The sequence below is a fragment of the Solanum pennellii genome, chromosome 10 (assembly GCF_001406875.1).
Source record: "Solanum pennellii chromosome 10, SPENNV200".
Taxonomy (NCBI): Eukaryota; Viridiplantae; Streptophyta; class Magnoliopsida; order Solanales; family Solanaceae; genus Solanum; species Solanum pennellii.
The window spans coordinates 80,461,036-80,473,631 of record NC_028646.1 but is presented as its reverse complement, the minus strand read 5'-3'; the positions used below and the strand labels follow the sequence as shown (position 1 = coordinate 80,473,631).

Sequence of the window (12,596 nt, the reverse complement as noted above, 5' to 3'; positions counted from 1 at the left end):
TATATATATATATATATATATATATATATATATATATTAATCTATAATATATTTTTACAACACAAATTCAAATTATCATTTAGGTGATTATAGGTACCAAATAAAAATTAGATGATTATAAACTATACGAGATTATGGATAATTTAATATTTCCTCTGCTTTAATTTATTTATCCTATTTTTCTTTTTAGTATATTTAAAAAAAATATTTTTTATAATTTTTTAATTCTAACTTTTCATGTCAGTAAAGATAAAAATAAAAACCGCAATTTATTAAAACTATATATCAAGTAAAACAAATACTTTAGTTATGTGACATTGACATATAGCACTTGTTATTTATTACCTTTACTTTCTCCGTCATTTCAGCACATTATGACAACATTATAACTACGTGGGAAAATGCTTAAATCGATCGTAACGTTTTATCATACAAATTAGCAACAAAATTCTTCTTGACACAAACAAAAAAAAAATGTGTGTATTATGTGTGTGTGTGGTGGACTGATGGCGGTCGGGTGGGGGGGTAGGGTTAACGGGAATATTGGCTCAGTTGAGGCTTGTCTTGTCCAATTTCGATGGGCAAAACCTTCGATTTCCTCTTATCTTAGCTCTATATATATAATCCACCTATCTTCCCTCGAGAAACTATACATAATACCTCTTTCGCCACTAATAACTTAGATTAGGTCACTTTCTAATCATGTTTGCACAAATGAGCTATACACTCATTTATACTGGTTAATTCATTCCATTATATTATGTTTTTTCTTAAAAACATAATTAAAGGTGAATGTCTATTCTTAAGTCTCAACGTAATAATTACATTGAAGAAAAAATAAATCTAACGTCTGACACAAATAAAAAAATTCATGATTGTAATCAAAAGATAAAGAGAATAATTCCATTCAAAGTTAATATACCCTAAGGTATTTTACGACAACATGAAATACAATTAGCTTAATTAAGTATCAAACTACAAATTATGATATATTGATAGTGACTAACATAGCTAAAACAAAACTCATCACTTCAAGAGTACACATGAAAACTCAACCTTCAATTATTATTAAAAAATAAATAAATTACATTTCCTCTTTAATACTTATGGATTATATTACAACATATATACCAAGTAAAAAACTAATAAAAGAACTCTCACAAACAATACTTAATTTCATCATCATTATTATAGCCAAAGGCCTAATATACACAATACATGTTCCACAAGTTCTTCCCAAATTACACAACATTTATTAATCAATACATAATAGTAATGATTAAACATATTTTTTTAACAAGTAAAAAATTGGATTAGAAACAAATCCTTATTCAAACTATAATATATAACTTCCTTGAGCTCATTAAGAAATGATCAAATGGAAGTGAAAATGCCAAAGGATACAAGTTGCCCTTTAATTCCTTACCGTGGGACTATAGCTCCCTCTAGACGAATAACGTGCCTTTGAGCTCGATCGAGAATTGAATTTCGCGAAAATAGAGTGTCTTGGGATGTGTGCAAGCCACCCCTTTGCCACCAGAGTTTGGTGGCAAAGGGGTGGATGTTGCTCATCAAAGAACTCAAACACAAAGGAACACTCTAAAGAGAGAGAGAGATATAGAGAGAGAGAGGTGGGATGGAGAGTTTGGTTAGGAAGGTTTGGCTTGTTGTTTATAGAGGCATGTGGACATCATGTTGTGCTTTTTGTTATTTTTTTCTATACGGATGAATAGTATTTTCATTTACTCTGTAGATCAACTCAAACTCTCAACATATCAGTTACTAGTGGAGGTGTATGTTATCCATCACTTGAGCAAACTTCACTTGTCACATCATGATATTACTAACTAGTTAGCTAGTCGAACAACGCGGTGTTTATATCAAATTATAGCACCACCCTATCGTTATGATACAATAAAATATAGGCAACAATATGTATTATATATATATACACACGACGCTGTAACATTGAGTTCATCTGAATTTTTGACTTAAATTTTGAATCCATCGCTGGGCGAAGACGAATTTTTTATTTTGGGGGGAGGGGGGGGGGGTTTGTTGTTGTTGTTGGTCAGGTGGGCAACACAATTACACAAGAGTGAATTGACTTGAGTGAATGTGTGGCCACTTCAGGGTAAAGTTAAGAGCAAAGAAAGCAAGTTAAGCATCTTCCAAAGGATATGCCTTTGGCACTTCCACTAAATTATATATTGCCACCCTTTGCTTATCCTAAATACTTAATAAGTACTATAATAATTACTTGAATTTTAATTCATCATATGTATATGTATAAAACTCACTTTTAACTTATTGTATTTTTTTCAAGTTACTGACTAATTTTACTTGATATAACATTTATTGGAATTAAATTTTTTCGAAATCTGATAGTGTTAAAATTCTTTTAATGTAATATCGTATTAATCAACATGTATACAAATTACAAAACTCTAATTGTAAACATACCCAAGTTAAGGAGTTGTGCAGTATAGATTATACCTATTATTCGGTATAATTTATACCTAAGTTAAAAATAGACTTGTTTGAATCTCGATATTCGAAATGTATCATACAAATTAGGATGAAGGGAATAGTAATTTATTATTTTTTTGGGAGGAAAGTTTAACTTTTTCATTTTCCACCAACCATATTGTTACATGTTTGTTTAATAGTATACTATATATTATCGATCAATTGAACTTCAAAGTCATAATAATATTGAAATGGTCTATGCAGCATGTTTTAAATTTTGTGACATATGGTCTTCCAAGGTGGGCTAAATATTAGTAATAATTTTGTTTGTACTTAATTTTTTTATTTGAAAAAGATTAATGCTACTTTTAGGTGACAAAAGCAGTATATATTAATAGTATATATTAATTAAAACTTGTTGTAGCATTAATTTGATTGCGTAATCCTCTTTTTGATGAAAGATCGATGACTCATTTAATAACCATTAGTAAATTGGTCAAAAGTTCTTCTAAATTATAATTGATGTCATCATGTCAAACCAGTCTTTAACTCCATCTTTAATCAGAAATTTCATAAATTATATCGCTTACAAAAAATTTTTTTATGTCAATTAAAAAAGTCATTTTTTCATTTTAAAAAAACTTAGCGTCTTTTGATAAAATATATTAGTAAAAATATGCAGCTCTACGCATTGGTAGTAACTTGTTTGTTAGTTGTTACACTTTTTTATGCTATGTACTCTATTGTGCATCAAGAAGTGAGTTTCTAATATCATGGGTTTTTATTGGTATTCGTAATGCAAAGGGATTTAATATATACATTAATATGATTAAAAATAATCCCTCAAAAGCACTTTTATATTTTTTCCACCATAACTGTAAAAGGTATTTTAGTAAATAAATATTTTTATACAATGCATATTATTTTTAATACACCAAATCAAACATGCATAAGAAATAATCTATGCATAATTAAAACAAATATCACTAATACGCTCTATTGAACATTATTTTTATACACTAGCAAACAAATATTTTCTTAGAGTTCAAACTTCAACCGTAAACAATCGATACATCTCCAACAACTTTAAAGGCATATTGTGATATACAACAATGCATACAGTGTATTCTCATAGGTAGGATCTTGGGCGCAGGGGGTTTGATGTGTACGCTACTCTACCCCTATACCTCGTAGATATAGAGAGGTTATTTTTGAAAGATGTGCGATATATTCTAATATATAGAAAGAAAGAAAAAAAGGCAATAATGCCAGAGAAAAAATAGAACATAATGCAATAATGATGATTCTCATAGTCTACCAAAGATGTATATAATGTTCAAAGAATCAAGATTACTTTCTCCTGTGACAAAATTTACGGTGCAGCAGCCAAAACAGATACTTTCTCCCTTTGCTTCACTTTCATGTATAAACCCTGCATCGAAAATGATGTAAACGGTTTATATGGGGATAACTTGTTACTCATGTTAGAACGAGAAAATAGCTAGCTCTCGAGGTGAGAATCTTACGTTTGTCGTATGAATGGTTGCTCCAGTAGTCATGCTAATAGTTTGATCTGGAATCAACTCGAATGAGAAGTTCTGTACAAATATCGCGAGAGCAATTGTAGCTTCCAACAAGGCAAATTGATCACCAACGCATTTTCGTGGCCCTCCACTAAACGGGATGAATCTACAACGAGTAAACATATGAATGATAATATTCTACTCAGAAAAGCTGTCTATGAACAGAGAAAAACTAATGGCTGAAATGAGTACCTAAAGTCAGTATTTGTTTCATTTGGGACGGGACCTTCCAAGTCGAATCTTTCAGGATCAAATTCTTCAGCTCTATCCCATACCTGGAAAAAAAGACAGCAAGGACAAATTATTTTCTGTACTGGTGACTTAATAGACCTTACTGAGCAAGAGTTAAAATAGTAAGCAAGTCAGTGAGAGGTGGATGCAAAAATTAAATAGAACAATTTCCGAAAATCTCAACAGTAACAAGAAAAAGTGTGAAAGATCAGAAAAAAACCCTTAGATTTTACCTCTGAAGAATGATGAATGTTATATACCGAAATCATTATATCCTGACCAACATTGACTTTGTAATTCCCGGGGAGGACATCAGCTACTTGAGCTCTTCTTATTAGGACCTAATAAAACCAGTTCTCTAAAAAATTAGGTTATCGGAAGATAATGCATCACTATAAAGTCATCCAAAAATTGACCAACTTACAGGTGGATGTGGATAGAGTCTGAGTGATTCAGTTATGCACCGTGTTAAGAACTTGAGATTCTTCATGTCTTCATAAGTCGGAGAGCGTCCTCCCAAAACTCTGTCTACTTCCTCATGTGCTTTTTCCAAAGAGGAAGGGTCCTGCATTAAGAACATAAAATATGATGGAAGAACAGGTTTTCTACAGCCTGCATGGTTTCTCCGTCATGCACCGTGTTTTATTGAATACAAGATTATGAATTAAATCAGAAAAACATATGCTCACGGGATCGCCATTTCTTCTAAAGAAAGACCAAAAGATTTCCAAGAGGAAAATTAGAATGAAGCAACTGCATTTGTCAAAGGGAAATAAAACCTGTCAAGAATTCCTAAACAGGAGAATAATGGTTGAAAGAGATGAAACATGATTAACATGTGTTACCATAAGAGACATCATGCAGAAACATACGGATAGAACAATTCTTAGTAAGATGTCCAACCAGTATTGTCCTTGGGTAAGAAAAAGCTCTTTAACTGGCATTTCTTTTAGTTGCCGAGTACCATATTTTACAAGTTCTTTTTTTTATCTCTTTTTAGATAAGTCAACATATGTCACAGGCTAAGTCACCTTTTCTTTGAGCCATAATGTACTTTCTTGTGGATGGGGAGGAATTTAAGTCAGCGTAAATGTCATAGAGATAAGAGACAGAACCCACAGGCCACAACAATTAAGTTGACTTCAAATAGTTGTTCCTCTGACAAGCCAAAAAAAGGAAAAATTAAAAGAAATCTTTTTCAACTTACATGAATGAACACCAATGTCCAAAGATATGGTTGAAAACCAAGCTAAAGATTGTCTTCCATGAATAATTTCTCACCCATTGAAGAACAACATTTTAGAATCAAATGCTAAAACCATGACTTTGACATAAACACACAGAAGAGTAGGGTTATTTCTCAGTTTACTTGTGGCAGTGAGTGTTTACCTCCAAAAAAGTCATGTGCAATATTTTAAATGTAAAAGGTTCTAAAGGCTTAATTTAAGATGGAAAATACAACTAAAATATGCACCAAGTACTAAGAAAAAAAAAGCAACTTTGCACTTCTTTGTACAATTATTGTTTGTCATTCAAGTTGGAAAAATATAGAATGATAACTTAAGAGGGAACTAAGGATTCAAGATGAAGGTCAATCCAAGGTACCTTACTCAGCAGGTATGCCGTCCAAGTCAAAACTGAACCTGTGGTTTCATGCCCAGCAACTAGCATTGACAGAAGATCATCTCGAAGTTGTACACTTGAAACCTGAAATTCAGAAAGTTAACATGTACTGAGACTGCATATAAAGCTAAATATGCAGTATTTTGTCTTGAAGAAGAAATCACCGAGCGTTTTTTGTCTCGTTTGAGATTTGAACCCTGATCTCCTATGATTTTCTTTTTTCACCCACTTTATTGACTACTAGGCCACACCCTCGGGAGCTATGACTATGACTTTGATTGCATGAGAACTTAAAACAGTGGTACTAACTGTGATTCACATTAACATACCATAGATGATGCTATTTACCTAAAAGAGGTTCACTTTCGAAGAAGTTTTGTAATCTATCAGTTAAGTATCAAATGAGTTAAAATCTTGGCCAACCTCCTCACGGCTAGCAAGCAAAAATCGAAGGATGCTTGGATCTCTATCATTCACGTACTCATCTTCATTAATCCTCTCACCCTCAGTTTCTACAATCTCTCTGCACTTCGCAATAAGTTCTTCAACTGTTTGTCTGATTAATGACACTGCATTCTCAGCCTTTATTTGTCGTGGGATGAACTTACATAAAGCTTTGATCTACAAAAAACATGGATGATTTCAGTCAAATTATCAGACAGATTAAGCTCAGCAAAAACCATTCAAGTATTGGAAGGACCTGCCTGCCAGTATGGCAACAAATCAGTTGAACGGAGTTCTGCTTCTTTTAGTGCAGTGTAAACTGCATCAATAACTGGACTGTCAGTAGTAAGGGAATCAAAATTGTAATTGAAGAGTGCAAGGCCAATAACATCAAGTGTTAGTTGAGAAAACTTTGCCTCCATATTCACTGCAGAGCCAGAAATTGCATCAGGTAAAAGTTTCTCCACCATTCTCTCAGCACATCTGCAAAAGACCCGATCAACTATTACTGACAAGTACTTCTTGTGAAGAGATGGAACCACAGCCCTTCGCCTTGCCTATATCAAATTAGGCTTTTAAGCTCAAAACAACACATTGGTGACCATAATAATGTTATACTAGGGTACTGTACTTTCCATCAATTATAACTATAAACTACTAACAAATAAATCATTAGATACATTATCAGAACAAGAGGTCACCTTGACATTACATTAGTTTTCGCTAGACTAGAATCGACAATGTATTTCCCCCACACACTAAATTTACAAATTATAAAAATTCAAAGTAGACAGGAAAAATGAAAATCTTGGGGACATCTAGATTTCATATTAGCATTCACCAGATTAAATCCAAATTCCACATAAATAGAAGATACAGAAGTATTGACCCTAATTTCCAAACTAAAGCTCCATAAAAGTTATCCTTTTATTTTAATAATCTACTAAAGGGCTCTCATTTGCGAGGCATCAACTAAAATGGAACTTCCAAACTCTCTATTTAAACCACAAGGTGTCATGCTGCAAAATCCAACGACATCAACTGCTATGTGCCAGTTTAGACTTGTAACTTGTTAGGTCTGTCTTCTATATCACTTCCATTCTATTTGGACTCATTTCATAGCAATACCAATAAAAATGAAGTTGTATAGTTCAACAACACCAACCCCTCAATATCCAAACTAATTGGAGGTCAGCTATATGAAGCCTATGCATCTGTTTCGCTCTTGTTGGACTCATTTCATTCCGATACAAATCCATTTAACACTGCATTATCCGTTAACACAAACTAATTGGAGTTGGCTACATGAATCATCTACATCCCCTCTGCTATATTTGGGCCTATTTCATAAGGAAATACTTCCCCCTTTCTCAATTCAGTCCGTTTTAGACCACAAATTTTAAAAGCCTTATTTTTAAATCAAAACTTTGTGCCAAGTCAGAAGTTATCACATAAATTAATCAAAACTTTGTGCCAAGTCAGACGTTATCACATAAATTAGGACGGAGGGAGTAAATCAAGTTCCACAATTAATTTTTAAAAAGTAAACGAATAACCATGAAGTGATACACATAAACAAAAAAAAGCAGGATAATTTACCGTCCAAAGAGGACCTTCAGCAATAGCAAAACCAGAACCAAACAAAAACTCAGAAACTTCAGCAACAAGCCCTTTCCCATACTTTCCATAATTCTTCAAAACATGCTTAGCAATAGCAGGATCACTAACAATAACAAAATTCCTCGGCCCAGCAGCAAGACGATAAATAGGTCCATACAAATTCATCCATCTATACAATGGAAGAAAAAGAGCACCACCCAGAAGTTCCGAAACATCATCAAGCTCAGCACTCGCAATGGGTATGTTAGAATCATCATTTTGGCCTAAAGTAAGTGACCTGGTAAGTTTAGTAAGCCAATCTGGACTGACCCATGAAGTAGGCTTAGTTGAAGGTGGTTTCTTTTTGTCAATGGAGGATTTAATGGTGAGTTGTGAACGATTTTGAAGTGGGTTTTTTGGGCGGAGCACGGTGGTCCGGTGGTGAGGGTTAGTGAGAAGAGAGAAGGAAGAAATGGTGACCGAAATTGGCATGGTGGTGGTGAAGAAGAAGCAAATATGTAAAGTGGAATTTCAGACATTCATATGTTAGATATATAGTAGAAATATTATCCACATTATCAGCTAGCCGTACAAGCAAATATAAAAAATAGTATTATATAGACATGCTCTTTAATTTAGCTTTATTCATTAATATTTTCTGACTTTAGATTTACGTAGATACTAATACGTAGACACTAAGATGTGAATAGACACATAGACAGTCACATAAATACTTATATATGCTTATTTAACTTTATATACGATTTGTACAAATATTTTTATTTAACGATATAATTTGCTCTTTAAATGAGTAAATTTTCTTGTCTTTAAAAGTCATGTCTATGTCTAGCAAGAACTAATTCTTTAAGGGCGTTTGGGTTCAAGCCTTAAATGTGAGAAAATTCTTACTAAAGAAAATTTCCTTTTGAATGAAACCCTATTTCATACAAAATAGTCGACTATCGAACACTACATAAAAAACCTAAAAGAATAAATTTAAAAAATCTATAAAAATATGACACGTACATGATATTAAATTGATTTCTTAATAAGCCAATCCAACAAATTAAGGTACACACGCAAGTTGATCCAAATACCTGTCATCAGAAAAGGCAAAGCAGGCCATTTTCTGAGATCTATACCACAGTGAATATAACTGATTGTCTTATAAAATGGTACTTAACTATCAAGCAGGCTATCCAGTGGAGGCCAGACTTGGCATAAATTTGTCACAAAATTACATCTGAAGCAATATTATGATACACACCGGTTTCGAAGCAAAGGAAGACTCAGCTATATAATATTCACACACATCATATTCTATTAAGCAAAACATTCAGCCAGTTATAGATGTCTTTGCAGCAAGGTGTGTAAGTGCGCGTTTGTGGTAACTCTGTCGTAGCTTCTTGTACTTCTGCACAAATGTTGCAAGATCGATTTGCCCCTCGAGAAGCTGTTTGTCTAGATTTTCAGATTCCTCGTCTGTTTTTCTCATGGCATCTGTATAAAGAGAAAAACATCAGATACTTGTGGTTTTCTGTCTTTGCTTGTCTGGTTAAATATTGTTTCCTAATACAATAAGCTCAGAATAATCTATATGCCCATGTCATCCTCCTTTTACTCACACCGTCAGGCCTTCTCAAGAATGGTTTGATATAATCTGAGTTCCCAAGGTTAGGGAAAACTGTTCGATTTAAACCCCCTCCCGTCCCCAAAACTAGCACAACCAAAAGGAAAATGAGCATGAAAGAAACAAAGCTTAAGGAATGTAAAGCCACCCCCACGCCATGGTAGATTTTTTTATTGCCGACAACATTAGCTTCATATCATAGGAAACTTATAAACCTATGATAGTCAAAGTAGAACAAGGTACCACCATTCAAGAAAGGCACTCTATAAAGCAAACGCTATGGAGGAGAGTTGCCAAAATTTCTAGTGGCTGAAGTCATGTCTATACTGTGAGAATTAAATGATAGGAGGACAATGACAAACTGTTTCCAGTAGTAAGTAACAAGGCATCAAGCTATATATACAAAGGCAAGTCGATAGATTTTAGCCATGCAAATATATGAAACCTGTGAATGCATAAGCATTAATACAGTTGACTGTTCCAGGAGCTTAGCAGAAATCATCTAATCAATTTGATGGAACAGAAAGCTACACAACTTAAGATCTGACAATGCAGCACCACCTGCTGAGTCAAGAAAGCTCCCCAATGCATCAGATCCTTACTATTTCCATATTTGAAAAAGTTCCCTTTTTATGATGAAACATATTTGAACAGTTTCCTTACTTGAAGTCCAAATAAGACAAGATTGAACTTCTGATAGGCCCTCAACTCTGTTGAAATTGCAGCATTAAGAACCGCCAAAAACCAAAGATCTAATTTTTGTTCTACTGATATATAATTATATATCTAGTTCCAGCTGTCTTGTCATCCCCTACCCCCCAACCTAAAAAAAAAAGTATTATGTAATCCATTTCTTTACCTTGTAGCCGATGGAGGAGTGATGCAGGAGAGTAGAATTTTAAGAGCTCTTCTTTCCTCCTTTCCAGTTCATGCAGCTTTTCTTGAGCAGCAGCCAATTCAGTGGTGCGGATGATTCTGCACTGTAATCAGCAACATAGGATCAACCAATAAGACCTTTCCCAATGAATAATTTGATGCTAAAAGGTCAAAGTTCTCATAAAAATTGAAAAAAGCAACACACAGAGGAAGAAAAAAAAGAAGTAATATCTGACCTGATTCCTAAGCTCCATTATACGCGGTTCTTTTTCTAAATTCTCCCCTGCAAAGAAAGCGGATTCAGAATCTATCTGCTTAATGAATAAAACCTCTAGTCACAAAGAAGTATCAAGACTTACTAGCAAGTTGCAGAGTTTCATTCCGAAGGTCATCTCTAACCTGATTAGGTAATTTATTTGAAAACAGTCAAATATAATCCGCACAAATCAGGTGAGAAGAGAGGCTAGCTTTAGTAAGATGACTTAAATAGAAAACAGCGCTGTCTCACATAAATTACGCAAAAGATAAGAAGTACTAGAGGATCATTTTGGGCAAAGAAAAGGAAAGGGAAGGAATGGAAGAAAGAACAAGAAACAATTCATTGACTTTCCAAATCTGCAAGAATCTTAAGATACTTAAATTGCATGAGTGAAAGATTAGAGAACCCAATAAAGCACATTAGATGAAACTACTACAGTAACTCTCAACAAGATGGTGAAACACTGTAACAGCTTCAATGCATTCTTTTATTGCAACTTAAATCCTTGTCATTCATGGAGAAAAACCCCACACACAAATGTAGAACAATTAAATTTAACCATTTCCAGAATACTTGTCCCACAAATAACTTGAATCCTTGCTGCCTCAAACAATTTGTTCATTCAACTAGATACATGGATGGAGTACAAATAAGAACTGATCAGTTCAACATGCAGAACTAGCAAACAAATAATGGTAAACCAGAAAAAATTAACCTTACTTTATTCTGAGTTTTGACAGGCTCAAGTGAAAGTAATAGGTTATGATATCCATCCTGGTGACATAGAAGGTCCCTAAGCTCCTCAAGGCTGAAAATTTTAACAAGAAGGCAGATCGATAATCAGACACTAAAAGTGAAGCAGAATGAAGAAAGAGGCTTAGCACTTCCCTTAATTATTTTATTACCGATCTCTTACAGTTTATCTCGTCTCATTGTCAAAATATGCACTGCTGGCCATAAAAAGATCAACCAAGATCTTCCACAGAAACTAAAGGCACAAAAGAAACTATATATGCTTAGCAAGATGCACACAGAGATGCTTCTCACATACGGAGCAAACCTGATGACAACTTCTACCACAAACTTAGACGGCACTTGATCTAGATAACTGTGTTACTTTTCATTTGTTTCATTTTCATGCGAGTGTTTGGACATAATTCTGGGAGAACTATTTCATTCATGTGATTTTATGGACATGCAGTTTTTGGGTGGAAAACAAGAATTTGCTTTGCTTTGTTCTCCGACTTCTCTATTAACCCAAAAAACAATAGCTCTTGTCCCAGAAACAATCAAGAGTAAATTATATATTTGCCAAGATGCAGAGACAAGTGTTTCTCACCTATTAAACTATGTATTCTTTCTTGTTGGGTTTCCAAATTGTTTTCTTAAAACAGAATATCTGCAAAGCTACTGCCTTCTAATAAAATCTTCTTAGTTCATAAAGAAAGATATCTGGAAAGCTACTCCAATTATTTCTAGAAAAGACCCCTATTAGCATCAATTGTCCACAATGTACTTAGTAGTTTTTAACCGCAACACCGAAGGGCTCTGCTATCAAATAATAAAACTTGTACCAGCAGCAGATTTTATTATAAGTGCTCCCATTCATCGCTAAAATTTGCATTTCATGAAACTCCTAAGAACACAGGCCAAAATTCTGTTACAAAGAGAACTAACTATACTACTCCGAGTGCACGATAGTATCATCACAGCTTCAAGGTTTATCAGGAGTTCGGCAAATTATCTATTGGGATCAGAGAGCTATATGATCCTACAAGTTAGCGGATCGACGTGAAACCGCTCTACAGACTTGGTCAAAATAAATTTCGTATCAAAAGTTTGCTCAGTTTTAAAAAAATGCAGATACAAATGGGGGGGGGGG

General features: G+C 33.9%; 2 protein-coding genes across 2 annotated transcripts in view; both read right to left on the bottom strand.

Annotated features, from left to right (window-relative positions):
* Positions 1–3,464: 3,464 nt before the first annotated feature.
* LOC107002514 (carotene epsilon-monooxygenase, chloroplastic) lies at positions 3,465–8,510 on the bottom strand. Its single transcript, XM_015200568.2, has 9 exons — positions 7,950–8,510; positions 6,611–6,907; positions 6,330–6,527; positions 5,889–5,990; positions 4,708–4,848; positions 4,517–4,624; positions 4,245–4,327; positions 3,996–4,158; positions 3,465–3,901 (listed from the first exon to the last, which is right to left on the bottom strand). The coding sequence occupies exons 1-9, from the start codon at positions 8,439–8,441 to the stop codon at positions 3,842–3,844; spliced, it is 1,644 nt and encodes a 547-aa protein (XP_015056054.1). The 5' UTR covers positions 8,442–8,510; the 3' UTR covers positions 3,465–3,841.
* Positions 8,511–8,965: 455 nt separating this feature from the next.
* The window catches only part of LOC107032112 (vacuolar protein-sorting-associated protein 37 homolog 1-like), a 6,166-nt gene continuing 2,535 nt past the window's right edge, over positions 8,966–12,596 (bottom strand). The window contains exons 3-7 of the mRNA XM_015233689.2: positions 11,435–11,522; positions 10,815–10,854; positions 10,692–10,738; positions 10,439–10,559; positions 8,966–9,449 (exon numbers count right to left, since the gene is read on the bottom strand). Coding sequence (XP_015089175.1) covers positions 9,286–9,449; positions 10,439–10,559; positions 10,692–10,738; positions 10,815–10,854; positions 11,435–11,522 — 460 coding nt within the window. The 3' untranslated portion in view covers positions 8,966–9,285. The remainder of the gene's footprint in view (positions 9,450–10,438; positions 10,560–10,691; positions 10,739–10,814; positions 10,855–11,434; positions 11,523–12,596) is intronic.